The sequence below is a fragment of the Phalacrocorax aristotelis genome, chromosome 8 (genome assembly GCF_949628215.1).
Source record: "Phalacrocorax aristotelis chromosome 8, bGulAri2.1, whole genome shotgun sequence".
Classification (NCBI taxonomy): domain Eukaryota; kingdom Metazoa; phylum Chordata; class Aves; order Suliformes; family Phalacrocoracidae; genus Phalacrocorax; species Phalacrocorax aristotelis.
This window is the reverse complement of record NC_134283.1, coordinates 39,982,163-40,003,076: the sequence shown is the minus strand read 5'-3', so window position 1 is coordinate 40,003,076 and position 20,914 is coordinate 39,982,163. Positions and strand designations below refer to the sequence as shown.

At 50.2% G+C, this 20,914-nt stretch overlaps 2 protein-coding genes across 5 annotated transcripts in view; both read right to left on the bottom strand.

Annotated features, from left to right (window-relative positions):
• RNF130 (ring finger protein 130) overlaps window positions 1-2,681 on the bottom strand; it is a 50,711-nt gene extending 48,030 nt beyond the window's left edge. For 2 of the 3 annotated variants that reach the window (XM_075102717.1, XM_075102718.1), the window contains exon 1: window positions 2,083-2,667. In XM_075102717.1, coding sequence (XP_074958818.1) covers window positions 2,083-2,350 — 268 coding nt within the window. In that variant the 5' untranslated portion in view covers window positions 2,351-2,667. Of the gene's footprint in view, window positions 1-2,082 lie in introns of all 3 variants that reach the window. The other variant, XM_075102716.1, reaches the window with a different exon arrangement.
• A 3,320-nt stretch (window positions 2,682-6,001) lies between these two features.
• The window catches only part of FLT4 (fms related receptor tyrosine kinase 4), a 60,472-nt gene continuing 45,559 nt past the window's right edge, over window positions 6,002-20,914 (bottom strand). Inside the window, exons 16-30 of one of the 2 annotated variants that reach the window (XM_075102715.1) lie at window positions 20,653-20,759; window positions 20,227-20,362; window positions 19,321-19,425; window positions 17,695-17,808; window positions 17,368-17,456; window positions 16,924-17,071; window positions 16,255-16,349; window positions 15,789-15,911; window positions 15,260-15,371; window positions 14,788-14,887; window positions 14,183-14,288; window positions 13,095-13,234; window positions 12,294-12,414; window positions 11,426-11,511; window positions 6,002-10,027 (exon numbers count right to left, since the gene is read on the bottom strand). In XM_075102715.1, coding sequence (XP_074958816.1) covers window positions 9,811-10,027; window positions 11,426-11,511; window positions 12,294-12,414; window positions 13,095-13,234; window positions 14,183-14,288; window positions 14,788-14,887; window positions 15,260-15,371; window positions 15,789-15,911; window positions 16,255-16,349; window positions 16,924-17,071; window positions 17,368-17,456; window positions 17,695-17,808; window positions 19,321-19,425; window positions 20,227-20,362; window positions 20,653-20,759 — 1,799 coding nt within the window. In that variant the 3' untranslated portion in view covers window positions 6,002-9,810. Of the gene's footprint in view, window positions 10,031-11,425; window positions 11,512-12,293; window positions 12,415-13,094; window positions 13,235-14,182; window positions 14,289-14,787; window positions 14,888-15,259; window positions 15,372-15,788; window positions 15,912-16,254; window positions 16,350-16,923; window positions 17,072-17,367; window positions 17,457-17,694; window positions 17,809-19,320; window positions 19,426-20,226; window positions 20,363-20,652; window positions 20,760-20,914 lie in introns of both variants that reach the window. The other variant, XM_075102714.1, reaches the window with a different exon arrangement.

Below are 20,914 nucleotides of genomic sequence, written 5' to 3'. Positions count from 1 at the left end.
TACTAATAGGCTGATAAAAATGCATTAATTACTTTCAGCAAGAGGGTGTCATCTCTTATCAAATCCTGATATAAAGAAGCAGAAGAATATGAAGATAAGACCTTTAAGTGTTCAAGGACATCTTGACTAAAAGCATACAATATTCCAATCTTTCTTACTACGTGAAGTATTTTCAAGCCACATGAAGCCTCAGCAAAATTAAAATAAAATGTATGCTATATAACAACCTACATAGAACAATCAGAAGAACTTTAAAGTAAGACAGCTGCTGCAATGTTTGCTTTAATAGTCTCCTGTTGACAAACAGAAGGACAAAGCTGCATCTCACCAACAACTGATGGCAAAGTTTTAATGACTGCAGCATGTCAAAACTGCATAAACTGAGCTCTGCAATTTCATGATTCCTGATGTGCCTTCTCACCTCGGTTAATCATCATACAACACTTTGCAGTAAGGCATGAAAATGCTGTTTATGGACTGCTCAGGATTTTATTTAGCTCTTCTCTCGTTATTAGCTTCCAGTGAAAATGCTGTCAGCCTCCCTCAATGATTTAATCATACTTTGATGAAGACCATATCAGAAGAAAGCAGAAAGTTACAGAAGTGGGTTAAAAAGTAATTAATATCAGAAGTTTTTCTTGACAAATAATGCAGCCACTTTAAAAAAAAAAAAGTGTTTTGATACCTTGCATATATTAAAAGGCAGCAGTTTCAAAAACCTTAAAAATGCTACTTGCAGTAAGTGTTCACATGCCTAACACTTTCAGGACAGCCTCCCGATTTCATATGGTGGTTGGGGGATGCATGTTTATGTTTAAGTGAGGAATACCAGGAAGCAGAAGAAGGAAAGACTGAGCATATTTGATGATAGCTGACTCCAAAAGCACAGTGAAGATAGGTTTTGAAGTACAAATGAAAATTATTTTATAGTAGACTTGCTCAACTTCTGCTTCCTCATACTTCCACCCAAAATATGCTATATGCTAGTTAATACTTTGTAAAGCTAACAAGACCAAGTTTCAATGTAACTGGCAAGCATGTACTGATGCACAGTCTGCTTCATATGTACTAGAAGCTTATAGCAGGCTGCATATTGTTCTGAAGAAGCATCAAAGTATCTTCCTGATCTTAAGATTTGGTAAATTTTTAGAAGCTTTTAGTAATACAGTAGTTCTGCATAATCAATCCTTTTAAAAAACTCTTAATATTCACCACTTAGAGTCTAGTTTTAACTGACTACATTACTTCAAGCATTATCAGAGGTTTACTGTCCAAGAGGCAGGCTGGGACCACTGTGATCCATCAAGTGGTCCGTTTCTTAAAGATGGCAGTTTAGACAATGTCAGGAAAGGTAATAAGATACTACTAAACTCACATCATTATGACTGAAGAAATTGGTTTCATTTCAGGCAAAAATCAAGAGCCTCACTTGTTTAAAATAGTGTTCTCCCTAAAACTCAATATTTGTCAAAAAAAAAACCAACTGATGGACAACAGCTTCGCTTAATTAAAAGAAAACTTACTTATTTGGAAGAACGACACCATTCAGTACCGCAAAGAAGCGCATTCTGGGCTTCCACGAGAATAACAGTCTGATGGCTTCAGCCCTTCGAAGTCCTGACAGCTTAAACAGCATTTTTAAGAAATGTACAGTGAACCATCATTACTTCATCCAGGTGCAAAAGCCACCCAGATGCACACCTATCACAGTGAGATCGCTAAGCAGCTGTTCTGAGATTCACGGCAAATGCTGTAACCAAATACCGTCCTGAGATTCATGGCAAATGCTGTAACCAAATACTGTTAACTATCGCTACCGACTGTCTGTAATTAGTTTAGAAATAACACCTTCATCGCTCAATATGACAAGCCTACTGGGATCCACGCTGGAAAACACATTACGCTTTGCAAAGCTGTTATTAAAGCCAGCGCCGTCGGATCACGATTTCTCTTATTATTTTCCTCCTCTGGGCAAGTTCTTCCTCCTCTTTTGTCAGAGCTCTCTAGGAAAGCCTGCAAAGCTCAGACAAAGGCCAGCCACCCTGCGAAGGGGGCACCCGACGGCTGCCAGGGAAGCATTACCTCCGTTGATGGGGACGGGAGCCACCAGCAGGCCCTTGACCTCCACCTTGGGGGAATCCTGCCCGTAGCGGCCGCGGTCGATCCTGAGCAGCGTGGGGCCGCCCCGCTCGGGGCTCAGCACCGTCACGTTGATGAGGGCGGTGTAGTACGCCTGGCTGGCGTTGTCGGCGCCGGCCGGCCGGAGCCGGCAGTGCCAGAGCAGCAGCAGCAGCAGCGGCAGGACGGAGGGGCCGCCGTTCCGGTGCTGGCGAGCCCACCGCCAGCTCATCTTCGACTCCGGGCGAGCCGACGGCCGTCACCGCTTGCCTCTGCCTCGCTCCCTCGCGGCAGCGTCGAGCCCCGCACGCCCGGGTGTTTTTTATCCCATCTGACAGCCCAGGAGCGGAGAAAGACCAAAAGCAGGCGGAGGGGGGGGAGGAGAGCGCGGGCTCATACCATGGGAGGAGCCAGGGGAGTCATGGCAGGCCCCAGCCGAGTCCGATCCGCCGGTCGCGGTCCTTGGGGGAGGCTGCTCGGGGGTAAGCCCCGCTCCGCCGGCCCCTCAGGGCGCCGCGCTCATGCCGCACCCCGCCGCGGGGGAACCCCGGCCGCCCGCCTCTGCCGGGCCGGGCGAGGGGAGAAACGGGAGGAGGCGGGGGCGGCGCCGCGGCCCCCTGCCCGCACAACCCCGCACAGCTCCGCGCCGGCACCGAGGAGGCCGCCGGGAGGAGCCGCCGCCGCCGCCGCCGCTGCAGCCGCCTCAGCCGCGCTCACACACGACCGCCGGCCTCGGGGTTCACCGCCGCCTTAGTGCGGCGGGCGGCGCATCCCGCTGCCCAGGCCGGCGGCCGCAGCCGGTGACCGCCGCTCCATCGCTCTGGCCCGATATCCCGGGGGCGGCGGGGCCCCCCGCACCTTCCCGCAGCCGCACCGCGCTCCGCCGCCGGCTCCGCGCCCGGCGCCTCGACTGCAGCCCGCCGCTCCCCACAATGCGCAGGCGCGCTCTGCCCCGCCCCGCGCCGGGAGGGTGGGAGGCGGGACTGGGTACATTGGACACGCCCACGGGGAGGCGGGGCTAGCGGCGGGGCGGGAGTCTCTGGCATGACGTCATCGGGGCGTGACGGTGTGGAGGAGGGTGGGCATGGCGGCGGCGGTGGGCGCGGCGAGGCGGGGATTGTGCCCGGCCCGGGCCGCTCCTGGTGCTTCACTTGGCTGTAGCGACCCGCCGTTCTTCAGGCTTTAGATGTGGGGACATATACGGGCTCCTCACCGTCTTTAATTTCGAGATCGGGAGCGCTGACCTTCCGAAAGATGCAGGAGATGGTTTAAAAGCGTGTCTGAAATGGGGCGGGGGGGGAAAGGGCTGTATGGGAGAAAGAGATGGGGTGTGTTCAGTCTGTCCAAAGGGGCCGTTGGGGCAGGAAGAGCACAGCCTTCGTGTCAGGCTTTGGTCACTCCTACCTACTTTAGGGTTCGTTGCTTTTGGCATACTAAAACAGGAAGTCCTACAAACACTCGGGAGTTGTTAATAAATATCGATCCCATGAAATACTGTAAAACAGGACTTGATGATTAACTAACTTCATAGTTTTAAGGATTTCAGCCTCTTTGGAGATGTAAGAAAATGTAATAGCCTTCCCTCTCAAGTTCTGAAAGGCAAACTATCTGAAAAGTATTTATGCCGAAGCAAACAAGTACTGCAGGGATGTGGGTTAAGATACTTTCTAAATTTCTGAACAAATAGGTGTGCTGCCATTTCTTTGTGGTATAGTCTCCTTGGTGACTTCCCCAGCTGTTTGGGAAGGCCCTCCGATAAGCCTGGTGTTTATCCTAAGCGTCTTGTTAACCTGTTCTCTTTTGGAAGGTTTTGTAGTTTGTCCATTTGTGATGCACCTGGTCACATATGCATGTAAGATAACACCATTGAGGCACAGTCTATTTATTTTGTTGAGATGCTAGTGGTGGGTCTAACCCTGCCCTTGGAGAGACCTGTGCCATTCCCAAGGAAAGCAGCAGGCTTGCAAACCTGCATCTCGGAGCAGGATGGACCTATGGGCTCTGCTAAAGGCATGTTGCTTATGGCTCTGTAAAATTCTCTAAGAAGCTGTTTATGACAAGCTCTATAGAAATGTCGGAACAACCGAGGAAATGTTTCTGAAGCAGGAGCTGAATGTTCTGTTTCCACTTTTTTCCTTTTTAATATTTTGCCTTTTGTGGTAAATGCTGGGTGAGGAACCACATGCCGTTAACATCAACACTTCACCCAACCTTTTACCCCAGCCAGAGGGTGAGAGTCATGGCAAACACACTGGTACTGCACTGTGCAGGACATGTTTCAGAGCCATCATTCTTACAGTGCAGACAGTAATTTGATTTTTCAGCACTAAGAGCTCTGCATTGTTTTGATGCAAAAAGGGACCAGGGAGTACTCAGAGCCTCTAGGATTCCTTGCTATTACTGCATCGCCTTTCAGAGAAGGATCTCAAAGCACTTTTTGAAAGCATTGAGAAAACATTTGCTGGCAGTGTTAGAAGCAAAACAAGTCAAAGTGCCCAGCCAGTGACTTCCCAGTTCCCTTTTCTGACCACGAGAGGAGTCTGCTTTTCATTTTGTCCTGTCTGGCTTCCTGTGGGCTGCATTTCCGCCGGAGGTAGGTGGTCTGCTGTGCTCGACTCGCTGTGAGAGGGCTGCCTGCTTGGCCCCATCCCTCCTCATGGAGCAAGAGCTGGGCGGTGGCCCTGTGCCACGTGCGGGGCCACCAGCACTCGGTGGCTCCTCTCCTGCCTCCTACTGATGGCCTGGGAGGCAGGAGAGGTGCCACAGAGCACTGGTGGCTCCAGGAGAGGAGCCCCAGGAAAGGAGCGGCTGAGCTCTGTGCTAGAGTGTGTAAAAATGGGGTATTTCATGAGCAGAGCAGCTTCAATCTCCTCATTCCCCAGACTGGCAGGTCCCTGGATGGGGAAAGGAGAGTTAAAAGGTCCTTTTGGTTGCTTTCAGTCAGTGGTGGAGCTGGATGAAGGGATGGTGGTGGAGAGGCTGGAGCTGAGGGCACATCCCCATCGCACAGGGCAGCCACGTCTCTGCTGGTAGTTGCTCCTCAGGGGACCTTCTTTTGGCAGATAAATGGCACTGAGGTCTTCACAGGTCACCTCGCAGGTGAGGAGGGAGCTGTGCCTCAGGTTTCACCCCAGCTCTTGTTGGTTTTTTTTTGGGGGGGGAAATGGTCATAAATCTGTTTATGTTCCACCTCCAGCGCTCCCCGGATGCAGAACATTTCCTTCAGCCCAGATCCCGCCCATGACTCACACCCACCCTTCGTTTTCCTGTTGGATTTTACATTGCCAAAGGCCCGCCAGCAGCCCACCGCCATCTTCCCGTCTGGGCTCTGGCATGGGGCCCGTGGCCGCTGCTGGGACGAGGTCGCCACCTGCGGGGCGCTGCCCGCCGCAGGGCCTGCCATGGCGCCTGGTGAGGGGACTCGCGGCACTGAGGAGAAGGGGGTGCCCAGGGAGGCTCCGCTGCCGTTGGTCCCCCATGGCGCCTGTCACCGCTGTATGGTGAAGGAGGGCAAGAGGGGCCACGGGGCCCTGGATCCCCGGGGCCGAGGCAGCAACAAAGGGTTGTGGATCTGGGGGAAGATGGCGGCACAGCGAAAAGCTGGGCACTGGGCTGCCAGCTCCTGTCAGCGAGCTTAACCAAAGCATATCCGGCTTCATCATGAGAAAAGACCGAGTTTCATCCTGAATGGAAATGCCACAAAGGCCAGCTGCTTCCTAGAGGATGCGGGGAAATGCAAAGGGAGACAAAAGTAAAAATAATAAAACCAAAATGTGCTAATTGCTTGGGCCGGAGTCGGGCTGGCCGGTGCTGCCTGGGGAGCTGGGAGTGGAGTGCTACAGCACCAGCGGGCAGTAGTGGCCTCCAGGAACCAGAGAGCAGCTGCCAGTTATGACTTTATTAATTTTCACATTTAGATATTACAACAAAACTCTTAATGACAAAGGATAACAAGTACTATAGGAGGAGAGGAAAGAAAGCAGTGTTCTAACTGGTTTGATATATAACCGTGAACTTCCAGAGACAAGACTCAACGTGAGTTATAAACACTCACATACGCTCACTGGTAGGGAAGCTTCACACGCGCAAACACCCAAACACTCGCCCACAAAACACTCACTTGCACACACAGACCACACTTTTGTACTCGCACATAACCCATGTTGTAACCTACTTGCTTCGAAGGCAGCCCACTGAAACATTGAATGCTGCTGTAGCAACAACAGGTACCAGGTTAAAATATTGCAATATAAATGAAGTGTTACTTGATACACAGGTTTTTCTTGAGACGCACTTGTATTTGCAAGTAGGGGACCCAATGCTTTGTTTTCGTGAGGGAGGAATGTCCTCTCAACACCAACACTTCGTAAGGAAAAATGAAACTGCGCGTAGACCGGGAACAGTCATTTTAAAGGGGGATGATGATAAATAGCTTAGCTTCAAAGTTGAGTTCCAGTAAAAGGCCCAAACAAAACACAACAGAGAGTGCATTGTGAACGGAGCAGGCACAATTATCGAACCCTGGGTTTTAGAAGTTGAAATATTTCCTCTTCGCTGTGGAAAGGCAGAAAATACTTGTTGGCTCACATCTTAAAACCAAAACAGACCAGCCTCATGTCATGCTCATGCTTATCTGGAGACTGTAATAAAAAAAAAGCCAGAAATAATGCAAGAGTGTGGGGAAGGGTATCCGGTTTGTACGCTCTAATTTTAGTATACTTTTAAGAGAGCAAAAGTACAGTTGTCTCAACAGCTCTTCAATAACCCACTCTACAACTGTTCTTCATCAGCAGGAGTGTGAAGAGGAGCCAGCGTTAGCTCGTATCATGGCTGCATTGTTCATACAACACTGATGACGCAGATACAAAAGGATCTGATTCCACACACCCCCATCAAGATGGTGCAAAAGAGAGAAAATAAACTTCTGTGGAGTCGAATGATCTGAATGTTAAAAAATCAGATATCACACCAGTGCTTTCCCCCCAGTGAAGCATGGGATCGTTAACAATGGCTCTGATGAAATAACCCTTCTCCTCAGGGATGCTCATTAGCAATTTACAGCTAGAGAAAAAAGGGCAGCTGACCTGGCTGGCTGGGAGTGCTGACAGCCAGCCAGGGTGCTCAGGCACCTCTGTCCCTTTCCTGCTGAGGAATCCTGCCAATGTCCTGCAAGCGGTGGGCTTTGGTAGTATGTTTTTATCTCTCACATATGGACAAGGACTTGCAGCTACTTTGGTATTCTGTTTTTCAACTATTATTTAATTTATAGGCCTCTTTCTTGGGCCCTCTCTCAGATGGGGCTGTTTCCAGGCAGAGAACTGTTTATAAAGCACCGGAAACAAGACAGCCTGGGCCCTATGGATACACAGCACCAAGTGAGCAGCTTGAATTTATCTCAGCTGTCTATCCCCTTCCACCCATGTGAATGCCAGTGGAGACACCCAGCAGCATGGGGCATATGCAGCCTTCCTTCTCTCAACGGCACTACCAGCTCAAAAACCAGGGCAAGATGAGGGCAGGAGAATTTGGTCTGGCCTACACCCTGTTGGCTGTCCTCCTTCCTTGGCCTGGCTCTCTAGCATCTCCTGCCAGAGGATTCTTACTGAGTCATAACAATTACTTAAAGAGGCTTAAATTCCTGGCAACTTCAGGGGACACCAGTAGAAATCAGGGAATTCATTGTCACATGCAGTTTCCAATTCCATGTCCTGAGCTAGTTTGGCTCAAGCTGGTCGGGTTTTGTGCCTCTTTTTTCCATAGAAATCAGAGCCATGTCATCCTGCTGACATGAAAAGGGGGAACATTGGGCACTCTGCACAGGCTTAGAGAATCTGAATGACAGGCATGCTTTTCCCATGTGCTAAATAAATCTCCCCATTACACTTGTGTGGAGAACTATAATTAAGCCTTGGGAAAGTCATCCATAAGGACTCACAGGCTCACATCAGGAAACACATAAAGCCCTCTGGTGGAAAAGGAGTAGAGTTTGGGAAAGCAGTGGTCTGACAGGAAACACAATTTAAAAAGTCCAAACCAAACCCTTGGCTCTGTGCACAGAGGTGTGGCCCTCAAGCAGAAACTCCTTGGTGCTGAGATGCCCTGGTGCAAGATGCTCTGCCAGCCACGGGCATGTGGGAGAAGAGATGATAACAAGCTGCTCAGACAAGCTTCTTCACCCAGACTCTTCTGATGGTGATGTAACCGGGCTTTGTGGCTGAGCTCTCGGATTGTGAGCAGGATAGAAAGAAGTAGGTGGGAAGTGGTGAGGCACCAGCACAGAAATCTGTAGAGAGGGGCTGTGGAGGTGCTGCAGTGCTCTGAGTTCATGTGGTATCTTTCAGAAACAAAAGACCCAAGTGATGAGATGTTTCCTCAGCAAATAAATGTTTCTCAGTCTCCCAGAGACAGGTACACTGTGCTGGTGTCTCTGCAACAGAAACTGGAGTGGAGCCCGTTGGGTAGAGAGTGCCTCCTTAGAGCCAGGGAACCAGGGCAGCAGGAAAGGTCATGGTGCAGAACTGTCCATCCAGGAGAGCTGGGGCCTGAGCCCCGGCCAGGTGCTGCCCTCCATGCGCTCAGTGACACTAACACACAAGGGGATGCAGCCCAGGGCACCTCATTGCTGGCGCTCTGTTCCTTCCATTGTTTCCAAAACCCTTGCAACTACTTGAGAATAAACATTTCAGTCCCTACCACTTTGATCCTTTTCCTCCCAGCAAACAACCCATTTTTGCACTATGTTTAGAAGCCAACTGAAATTAACACAGCTTTGCTTTAATTTCTCACTCAAGCAACAAATGATCTCAGCACTGCTCTGGGAGAAGAGGAAGGCAAGAGCAGCAGATCTGTGAGTAACCTGCTCCCAGTACAGAGTATATAAACCCCTGTTTTGCACAGGGCCCACAGACAGAGTTGCTATTTTTCTCACTGGGAGGACTCTAGCCATCAGCTGATGACCCACTCAGCACTAGCTGTGTTGAGATGGCTAAAATAATCCTGGTGATAAGGCAGATTGATCAGTTTCTCCCCAACAGAGATGAGAGGGGTGTGGGTGTTGCTTGCAGAGGAGATGGAGAGGCTGGCACCTACCCAGGATGAACAGTGTGCATGAACATTTACAAAGATCCCTCGGGATCTCTTCATACATCTCTTTAAAATGTCCTGCTCTTGCTGCTAATACCACTAGGGATTTCTTCCCTTTGATTCTGCTCTGCAGCTCAGCAGCTGACATCATGAGGAGAGGAGGAGGAAGCAATCCAAGGAAAAACATTCAGGCTGCACACCAGGAAGAAACTTGAGACTAAGACAGATCTATTTATATCTGACCTGAAATGGGCTTTCTGAATGGGAAGCTGATCTGAGTGGAGGCTGGATGCTAGGCAGAAGGTGCTGTAGTGCTGAACACAGGCACCCACTCGCTGGCAGAATGCGTCTGTCTGAGCCACAGGAAGAAAAGAAATGCGAGGAGTCAGCGAGGCGCTCTCTCCAGTCCCAGCACAGGGAAGCTGCAGCTGGAAGTCTGTGAGAACCATCGTGCTGCGGTTCCACGGACATTGGTGTTCCCCATCCGTTCAGGGTAGGTTCCCTGTTGGGGTTGGGCATAGGTTGAAGGGGAAGCTCTGAGTGACCCTGATGACGTGCCTAGAGGGTGAGAGGGGATGCCTCGGCAGGCGCCTCCAGGGCCTGATGCCATTAGTACTGCTCAGAGAAGAAGGAAGCATGGAGAGTGGGGGGACTGGCCCCGTCTCCAGGCGGGGTGCAGCTGCCGTCCTCAGAGTGTTCTGACAGCTCCCCATATTCACTGTTGTAAAAAGTCTGGCCTCCAACTTGGGACCCATACAACGGCCGACATCTGCCCCGCAGGTCCGACTGTTCCCCTCGCAGCTCCGCAGTTCGGCTGGGTCCTTTACTGCTGTGAAGGAGAGAGACACAGAAGATCAGTCTGAGCACTCCTGGAAGGCCTCTGTCCTGCTTAGAAAGATCCCAGCTTCAGGAAACATAATCTTCTAATGCATGGGGCAGACGCAGGGTCAGGAATGGACCTACACCTCCATTTCAAAGCACAACACCAGGCGGTGCTCTAAATCTAAGCATGGCCTGTATGTTTGGTGAAAAATCTGCACATAACTCAGCGACTGAGTTATTTCAGGTCTTCTAGATACCTTTGAGAAGCCCAGGGAAGGGTTGGGACCCCAATGAGCAGGAAGAGACAAGAGACTTTGCCTCAACTGCTCCTAGACCTGGCAGGAGTAACAGAAACTGATACAAACCAACAGCCAGGATGGGGGAAAGGAAATGAAGGAAGATGATGAGGAAGATGTGGGAGGAAATCAGCAACTCCATTTCGGCGCCTGCCAATACCAGGTGACTAGCAAGAAGTCACAAGAGTGAGGGCAGGGACACATTCAAGGAGAGGTTTAAGGGCAGTGTTTTCCAGGAGATGGAATGCCAGGTGGCCCATGGTGTAGGAGACAATGGGAACGTGCCTTAGGGAAAAGAGGACAAGAACAAGAAGCAGGAGACAGTCTGATACAAGAGCAGAGAGGCCACAGGGCTATGGCTAGGGGAAAAGACAATGACCGGTCTGATCTGATGTTGGGAGGCAGAGGAGGTGAGGGGATTGGCCTTGTCTACACATGAGCTGACATGGATCGCTCTACACACTGTCACGGAGACAAGGTTCCAGCCTGTTCTGGCACGCAGTAGAGATGTGCTGGACGGGTTCTTGCCCAGTTTCCAAGCCTCGGGCAAGGACATAACCATCCATAACATCCTCAGTCCTGAGAGTGCCAGCTCAGCCTGCCAGGCTCAGTACCAGCATGTGGGAAGCCCTAAGGCCTGTACCATCCCTGCAATGCCACTTCGGGGCCCTGTACCGCATGGGTCAGGGCTGGGGGAGGGAGGTGGCAGCTGCATAGTTTCCATCCATCCCACCTGCCACTGCTTGAACAAGCCCTGACACATTTCACCAGAAAATATCAACAAGCATTAAGTGTCCTATTAACATTGTCACTCCACTGTGCCTCATTATTTTAACGGACACATTCTCATACCCTGTGGAACATGTTTTGATCAGTCAAATGGGCACAGTTTATATTTTTAAACCCTAGGAAGCAGTAGGCAGGTCTGTTCTGTGTGCATTTTGCCTCTCGTTAATGTGCGCATGGACTTATCTGGCTCAGGGCCCAAGCCCGGCTGCTGCTGAGAGCCCAAAGAGGCATACCCTACTGGGAGACACCGAAAGCTGCCTCCTGGTCTCACTGTATTTGGCAGCAGGGAGGTCTGAGTGGCTAGACTTAAGGAGTACCTGAATCCACCTTCTTTTCTGTGTCGGTTTTCTATCCTCTCAAATTCCTCAGATGCCAGAACCATCCCACTGTCTGTTTGATTGTCCTGGAAGGAAGCAACAGGAGTTATCAGTAACATCCCTGTCGGCTGATCAGAGTGGGAAGGGAGGAGGAGTCATTCAGGAGATGAGATCATGTGTGTCTATGATGGGAAAAAAGGAATAGGGGCACTTTACCAGCAAGCTGCATGGTCTTGCTGGAGCTGATTTTCTTAGGTGCCATCTTAAAAGCAGTATGTACGAAGGTAGGATTTATGTGTGCAGTTTAGTGCCGCTTTTGGGAAAAAAAAGAGTGCTCCCTGTCTGGAAGATAGATTACCATCAAAATCTGTGAGTGGTGAGATTTCCCTCTGAGACTAAGGGGATGACTTAAGTTTTGCCACTACAAAGGATGTAAGTACCAGCCCAGTTTAGAGAGGCCAGGAGATCTCCTACTGCATGCTGGCATGTGGGTCAAGATAGGAGAGGTGCAGACAAGCACTCTGCATTTACCTAGTCCTGGCTGGATTTCAGTATGCTTGACCAGGCCATGTTTACAGATATGAGAAGGGTGAAGAGCAGGCTCTTCTCTGAGGTCCTTTATAGTCCTTGCTTGGAGACCTAACCTCCCTATTTTACACTCAGGCAGGATGAGCTGTGCTGTAGAGAAACCCCTATGTGCTACGTGGAGAAATGAATGTGCATAGGACTGGATGGACTGAACAGGAATGACACAGACAGACTGACATTAGATAGGAGTGATATTCCTTCCACGAGCTTAATGGGAAAGGTGTCAGGAAACAGCTGAACAGTTTTGTCCTCTGCTCAACCCCATTCAGATGCTACTCACCGGGTGTGCCTTGTACATTGTATGTGTCATGGGAAACTCTTCAAAAGTCTTTATCCTGGATGGACACCTGATCTGATTTCCTCCCGTCAGACAACCAGGGAATGAGACACAGTTGTAGTATCTGCTGACAGAAACATACTGTATTCAGTAAAGCCAGCAGAGTCAATGTCCTGAACAAACGGGATGTGAACCCAAACTCCTCTCTGTGGAACCAAACTATGCAGGGAGGTTGAAGACCCAAATAGTGGATTTTGGGAGGGGAATAGGGTAACCTTAGGCCTCGTAACCCCACACTTCTTCTGCAGTGTGGTCCACCCAGACTTCCTGATCAAATCAGGCCCTGATTACCTCTCCACTCTCGATAAGCAGAGTAATGTCATATAGATCCTGGGCATCACACTATCACAGCTCCCCAGAGACGAGAAGCCTAAGCATTTGGGTTAGGAAAAGATAGGATGAAGCTCCTGCACTAGCAAGAAGGGCATCCAACACCTTCTTTCCTCATCTGTCTGATGGGCCATGATGCCTTCAGTGGGATGTGTTGCTCTGGCACTGTAGCTGGAGACAGGAGAAGGAATGCCATAGGCTTACACATCAAGGGCTCTTTCTCATCAGCAGAGGAAAGTGATTTTGCTTTTATAAGCAAGGTGCTATGGCCTAAATGCTTGGATCACACCTGATCACCTAGGATTTTTCCAACTTCTTGCTACCGGGTTCACCCCATATCCCTCAGGCTCTCTTTACATCTCAGGCTGCTGGCTGCCTGCTGGGCTCTCTCTGCCCTTTTCAGAGGGGATTCACCTTGCTGCTAGGCTGTGACAGCGTATCCTCATGTCAAAGTCCTCTTCATCTGAGTTTTGCTGGGCAGAGGAAGGCACCTGGGAGAAACCATCATCTTCTGAGCTGTGAGAGTCATTCAGCGGGATGTAATCCTTCCCTTCCTGGTAGGAAGAACAGTGAATGGCCTTACAAGAAGGGGAAGGCTTTCCCACAAGAAAGGGCTCTATAAGAGAAGCTGTCAGAGCTGGGGAGGAAAATTTCTGGTTTGTCTTTTGTTTCTCTGGGACAAAATATCTGGCTGGACATTTCTGTTCCCTCTGTGTTAAGTAGCTGCGAGTGTTGCAGGTGTGTGGAGGTGTGTTTGAGCAGGAAAACAACCTGGTCCTACGGCAGCTACAGTTCTCTAGCCTACATGGACAGAGCACTGTGCTCCAGGGGCACATCACTGTGTCTTAGTGATGCCTGTGCTGGGATCCAGTGTTGAAAGGTTAAAATCAGGGATGTCAGGATGAGACAGTACTCATATTTAAGCATTTAGCTATCATCTTATGAAATGGAACATCAAGAAAATGTTAACATCAGAGCTGCACGCTCACGGCAGTTAAAAGCCCTGGTGAGTTACTGCATGGCAGCAATTAGTAATAGTTTCAGAGAAATTTGTATATCTGACCGCTGTAGTGGAACAGTTGTTTGGTTCACATGGCCCTGACATTTAGATCTGAGGATAGAGTTTCAAAAACTCTGGTGAAGTCCTGGTTTTCATTACATGGGCGTGTGGGAGGCAGGAGTGCCAGGGCCTTGACTCAGCTGAAAAATTTCAAATAATCATCTGGGGATTAGGATGAAATACTGGAATGACGACTGAGGGGGTATCCACCCTGCAGGGAGTGGAACTATATTAGGATGCAGCGAGAGGGCTATCACGGAAATGAGCTCTCCAGTGTCTCTGGGAAACAGAGCTCTCTGATCCAGGAAACCCTGTGTAATCCTTTGGCCTACACAAAGGTATTGCATTGGTCAGGGAGTCAGAGGAGGGCACAGCAAGGGAGCTAGTGGTGGGAGAAGAAAGAGCTGTCTGGAGCTGAGCAGGGACACAGAGAGTTTTTCACCTGCTGGACATTTTCCTGAAGAAGGTTCCCCAGTATCTCCACCAGGTCGGAGAATGTTGGTCTCTCCTTGGGATCGCTGTGCCAGCAGCTCAGCATTATACGGTAACTGCCAAGAAGAGATGCTGGTTTTATGCCACAGAAACACCCTCTTGCCCCACTCTGCAGCTCCCACCCATGTGGTGCCCACTGGGACAGCATGTACCTGCACTGTGAAGGAAAGCTCGGCACCCCCCAGCACATTGGCCATGTGGACCTACTGGAAGGGGGTTGGCTCATTATGCAGTGGGTATAACAGTGCACAAGGAGCTAATTCAGGCACCTCTGATAACCCTTAGAGCAGGAAAGCACATTGCCCACTTACAGACCCATCCCAGTGTGGGTATGCAAGGGTACCTGGATAGCTCTGGTTTGAACCCATCTGGCTTGCCCTCCAGGCAGCTGCCTGGAGTGATGGATGTGTTAGCTTATCCCCAACCCTGACTGAAATGTCTTTGTATCCCACAGAGGGGCCTGTCCTGCCCTATGCTGGGATCTGGGAGGTTTCTGCCATCCCACAGAGGGCTCTGCTCTGACCACTGCTGAGATCCATAGGGTTTCTGACTCACATTTCTGCTGTGGCGTACTCTGGGGCTCTCATCCTGGTACCGTCTTTGAGCCTCTGGCAGAACTCCTCATTGATCTGGACTCCAGGGTATGGAGATGCCCCTAAAGGAGGTTTGAAGAGGGGTGGGAATGTGAAATGTGCCATCAGAAACCAGTCCTTCTGAGACTGCCCTTCCTCTCAAAACACTGGGAGATGTGGTCACTGCTCATACACAGCCCAAGTCCTTGGTGCTGCCTGAGACAGGCCTCTCTGCCTCAGCGATCTGAAGGTCACCTCTGCATGCCTGTCTCCCCATCACCCTGTTCGTGGGTGGATATGGCCTCCATATTTTTTTTGTCTAGACCAATATCTCTTCCCGTCACTCCTGAGATGTGCTTCAGAGCATCAGGGCCTCCTGCACAGACTTACTCACTGAGCTGCTACATGGGAAGAGAGGTCTCCCTCAGCAGCATGTGAGCCTCATTAACACTCACCTAGTGAGAAGATCTCCCAGAGGAGGACCCCAAAGGACCAGACGTCACTCTGGGTAGTGTAGACCTTGTCAAAGATACTCTCTGGAGCCATCCACTTCAGTGGGAGACGGGCCTGCAGGAGGGAGAGGCAAGGCACAAACATTCAGTTCGGGACATGTCCCAGGACAGCCCCTCTTGTAGCAACAGGATAAAAGTAAACCAGAGCCAATAGCACTGCTCCTCTTTCCATGGAGGAATGGAGGTTTGGTTAGGCCACAGCAAGGGACAGAGGCACTGAAAGGGGAGGAAAGAGTGTAAAGAAAGAAGAGTAAGTTAATGACAGGCTGAGGGGCAGAAGGAAGGAGACAGAGGTCTGCTGGTGGAGGAGGACTGCACATACATCATTGGGCCAGCAGTTCCTAGTCCCAGCTACACAGGTAGTTCCACTCCTCCTTTTTCATCTTTTCCTCAGTTTATTCCATCCCCAGAGTAGTTTATGAACACCTCAAGAGGGCCTAATCTGTATAGGGTTTGAGAAGATGGCACTCACACTGCCTTTCCTGACATAGTCGGGGTCCTTGTAGATGTCCCGGGCCAGGCCGAAGTCACAGATCTTTACCACATTGTTCTCTGACAGCAGGATATTGCGAGCTGCCAGGTCTCTGTGGATGCACTGTGGGCACATGAAGAAGAAGGAGCAAAATCAGGGGGACAGGAACCACCATCAGAAAGTGCAGAGCAACCCCCTCCCCTCATGAACCTGAGCTGTAATGAGGGAATGGTGGAAGTGGGAAGGAGCTAAAGATAAAAACTTTAAAAGGAGATGGTTAAGGAGAGGGTGAAATGCAAGAAGACTAATTTCCCATCTTTGTGTACACAGGGCTACCCCAGACTTCCTAAGTGTGAGGTAGATCACTGAGTCTCTCTGTGTGTCACTCATAAAGTGGCTGTAGGCCGGCTTTCGCTGGTCAGGCATGCACAAAAGGAGCAGGGAGCAAAGAAAAGGGTGAACTCACCTTTCGGGATGCCAGAAACTCCATGCCACGTGCTACCTGGAAGCTGTAGCAGATCAGGTCTTCCATTGTCAAGGGACTTTGCCACAAGTCATCCACTGTCCAGGAGTACAAGAAAATTATTAGACAGTGAGCAGTTTCTTGTCCTTCTTGCCTCTCTTCAGGACTGCAGGATTCAACCAGCCACTTGGTGAGATACAGCTAGTCCTCAGTGCTAACTGGAATAACCGGCTCCCCGCTAGGGTCTTCTGCTTAGGTGGCAGAAAGCACGTGGGAGGAACCTGCTCAAGTGTGAAGAGAACGAGTCCAGCCTCCAGCACACATCAGTCAGAGTTGTGGGGAACAGGTCTGGAAGGGACTTTGAAGGTCAGCTCATCATTCCTGTGCTAGGTGGGATGCACTGAGGTCCCCTCAATTCTCCTTTCTTTAGGCTAAAAAAATCCAAAGGGATTTAATCCTCCCTTCTGGGTTTCAAGAGTCTATTACAAGAGGCAACAGATGACTCTAATAGCCCCGTTCAGGGAATTGCCGTGCCACAGTGGAGTAATCAGCTCTAAGGCTGGGTCACAGCTCCCCACTGTCATGCCCTACCTATTCCCCATGTTAGCCAAATCTGGCTTTTTTTGTTTTGGTGGGCCGTGTGAGGAGCCGCTGCCAAGGCTGAAGGATTACCTTCCTGGATCGGCTGTGCTGTCTGGCTCTTGTGCATCAGAAAGCGGTTGAAGATAGCGCTGTCGCTAGTCCCAGACCGACTCCTCCTGTCTGCTCTCACTGCCTCCACGATGGACTGGACCTGAATACGCAGCCTGGGAGACTTCTCCTGGCAAGGAGACCAAAACAGAAACCTCAGCAGGCAACACACACTATAAGCCCTGCACCCATGAGCTGCACAGTCTTTTCCTGTTCTTAGACTGTAATTCTGGCCTGGAAGCAGCTATCTTCCATTGCAGAAAGAAATTACTTCCCTGATGTGCCCATGAACCAAGATCACTGTGTAAAGTTGATCTGCTGCTAGGCAGAGGGTGTATTTTTCCCATTGTCAGACCATGTTTCAGGCCACATGTCTTCCTTCCCTAGACACGGGACAGGTCCCTATGGGCAAAGGAGTCTACTCACCCTGTAAGGACTGAATCCTTCCCGCTTGGTCCGCAGGTAGTTAGAGAGGTTTCCATACTTGCAGAACTCAACAATAACCATGAGTGGACCTGGTGAGAAGACACCAAAGGTCAGGGTAAGAGGCAAGGGCTTGGGATGGTCAGAATTTGCTCTGACTCATATTATGTGCAGCCCCTCTGAGCTGTGGCACCTGCCGTAAGTGCACACAGGCACACCGGTAACACCCCCACATGTCCATGTGGTCACACATGTGGCCAGCAGAAAGGATGCAGGGGACAAACACTGATCTCTGTAAGCAGGCACAGCCACTTGCCCTGGGATATTTACCATTGGGTTTGGTACAGGCACCCAGCAAATTCACGACGTTGAGGTGATTCCCAATGTGAATGAGGATCTTCAGCTCTGACATCAGTGCCTTGTGCTCACTTGCAGTAGCTCCCTCTGGAAACACACAGACCATGTCATGACACCTCCTCACAGCTTTTCACTCCCCCTCACCACCCTTCTCTTAGCAAAGTATTAATGCGAGTCTTGCTGAGGAGGCTGTGACCCCAAAGCCTTGGTACTTTTTGTTATTGCATGTTTCCGTATAAAATGTCAGAGCCTTGTCCGGGGCTCCTAGGATCCCTGCTGTAACACATTGGGTGCTGCCTGCAGATGCAAGGACCCAGAGCAAAGGACAGCACAATTTGTGCCCAACAGATTTTCCCTTGTGATAGTTATGCAGGAAAAAAGATCACTTGAGGCTTACATACACATTTGAATCTTTGGCCTTTTGGCCTCCAAACAGAGATAATGAGCCATAAAACAATTTGAAGGAAAATTAGAAACAAAACGCATCTGAGTCTTTTGATCATGACTGAAGATAGGAGCTGCCTCAGCTCAAACCCAGACTATCTTTTTATGATTCCTCTCCAATAGCAAACACAGCGTCGTGCCCCTGCCAGCTCTCTGGACTGCATTTTCTGAGTGCCTAATTTGCACCAAATCTCGATCCTCTGTTTTACCCTCAGGGTTTGTTCTCTGGTTTTGCGTGCCTTTTTCGTACTTCTCTGCTTCCCCATATGCTTTTTGCCTGCCTTGGGAGTTTGTAAATTTAGTCTGAGAGAGAAGCATCTGCTTAAACTGCAGCTGATGGGCCAAGTGAGAGCCATGCCTCAAAGGACTGTAAAGCAGCCTTGCATGACCAGGCTTCCCTCTGCAGCTGCTGTGCAGATCATCTGTATGCTTGCATGAGTAAGGGCTGCTGAGCTGTCTCGGTCTCCACATACAGGCCATTGCTGGCCAGAGCCTGCTTTGGTGTTTTGTTGGGTGCCAAATTAGAGAATAATGTTCTGGATGCCCGTTTAAAAGCAAGGCTATAAAATCTTAAAATCTCACTCTGGATTGACCAGGCTTTGGGTGCAAAGCCAATTTAGCCCTCAGAGGTGGGTAAGAGCTGCAACCTGCTTCGTTACCCAGCTCTGAATCTGGCCCATAAACACGAAATACAGGCACATTTGGAAGAAGGCAGCTGGGAGCAACACTTCCTTCAGTGACCTACCAAAGAGGAGCTCTGGATTCTTCTTTGTCCTTTGAGACAGATTTCATTCTTTGCCTTTGCAGACAGCTAAATTTCTTTGAAAGCCAAGTCCCACAATTTCCTGATGTCTGTTCTGCCACTTGCCTCCCAGTGCAGCTGAATGGGGCTAAAGTATCCAGAAGGGGAGGTGAAGGGGATCAACTGTTGAGGCCAAGAAGCCATAAATTAAAAGGCTGGCTCCAGCTCCTCTCCACTAGTTCAGGGCTGGCTCAAGCAGAATCACACAGGAGTGCTTGTGGGAGATAAATTTTCCAGGGCCTTACACATGACTTATGCAAAAGACAGGCATTTACAGGGTGGACATTCCCTGGCAGATGCCGCATTCTTTGCTATCCACACAGACTGCATATTTTGCTTCACTGTCCACATACCTTTCAGCATTTTGACTGCTACGGTCTCACAGCTGTTACTTTTATTGATCCCAAATGCTGATGCTTCCACCACCTTCCCAAAGGCACCGTGACCCAGGACTTTACCTATGGGCAAGGAGAGGGCAGTGTGAAGGAAGGCAGGTGCAGCACAGGCAGAATGGAATGAAAAAACAAAAATCCCAACAGGAAACCATGGGAAGAAGAAAGAAAAAACATTGTAAAGGAAAAGGAAGGAGTGGAACATGTGCCCTTCCCAGGTGGCTGCTTGCTCTGTCGGTGAGAATAAGAGAAAGGATGATTGGAGGAACTGAGGCAGAGCTGGCATGGACAAAGCAGAGGAAGGAAATGGCCCTGCAGAAGTGAGGGGCTGTTTGTTGCCCTCGAGCAGAGTGTGTGGAAAAGGTAAACGTGACACCTTGCAGCAGAGCAGCCAGGGCTAATGTCACTGCTCTGTGCCTCAAAGGCAGTCTGCAGCCCTATTAACCCTCCCAGACAGAGGAAAGAGACTGCAGGTGGCTGTCTCAGCATGAGGAGGATAATGGATGCAGTCCTGGTCCTGAACTCAAGGTACCTGCCGTGGACTGGGCTGTTCTGTTCAGATTGCCATCTGGAGAATATGGGGATGTGTTTTAAAGCATGCCCAGAGGTCTTCTGGTCTCAGTGATGCCTGTGTGGGTACACTGTGAGAGTCTGGGCTTACACTTGGCTCAGACCTGTCCATAGTCCGACCCAAAGAGATTTCCTATGTACAGCTGGGCTTTAGGGACAGTCTGGGGAAGAAGATGGGAAGCCAGAGAGAAGGCATTAAATACACAGAGGTGTGTAAAAAACCTGGAAGGTGAGTTTGAAAGGCTGGTGGGAAGCCCTGGCTGCAGTGCACAGAGACACAGAGGGGGTCTGGCTCACCTAGGCGCAGGCGGTCTCGTGGGAACTCCCACTTGCTGGAATCGTAGGGCAGGTACTCGCACTGCTCCTCCAAGGGCACCTCACCAGGGTCCATAATGATGGAGAGGTAGCCCGTCTTGATGTCTGCATGGGCAGGCTGCAGGAATCAGCCAACACAAAGGGTGAGGAGATGCCCTCCCTGCACAGGGTGCTGAATCCCAGAGGGGATTTGGTTCCTTTGCCTGCCTTGACTTGCTTCCCCCGGCAAAGGCCATTCCCTGTCACCTTCTTTACCACAGCCCTTATACATCTTGTGAGTGCTTGAAACCACTCTCAATGACCTCCTTTTAGCGGGTGCCATCATACAACCCCATGTCACAGCAATGGTGTTGCCCCAAGCCCTGCTAAGCCAGCCCCCCCCGCCCTGGGACAGAGACAGTCACATACCCTTTTGATGTTACAGAAGATGAGGATAAGGAGGATCCAGAAGAAAACAGCGATAACCCCAGTCCCAATCAGGATGACAATCTCCACATTGGTCCTGTCATCAGAGCCTGTGGGACAGGAGGAAAATTGTAGCTTAGAGATTCCCATTCCGTGCCCCAGTTTAGCCATCCCTTGTGGCCTGTTTCAGGATGTAGTGAGACTGGGGAGGTGTTTGCCTGAGCTAAACATGCTCTGGACTACAGATCCTCCTGTGAAAGCACCA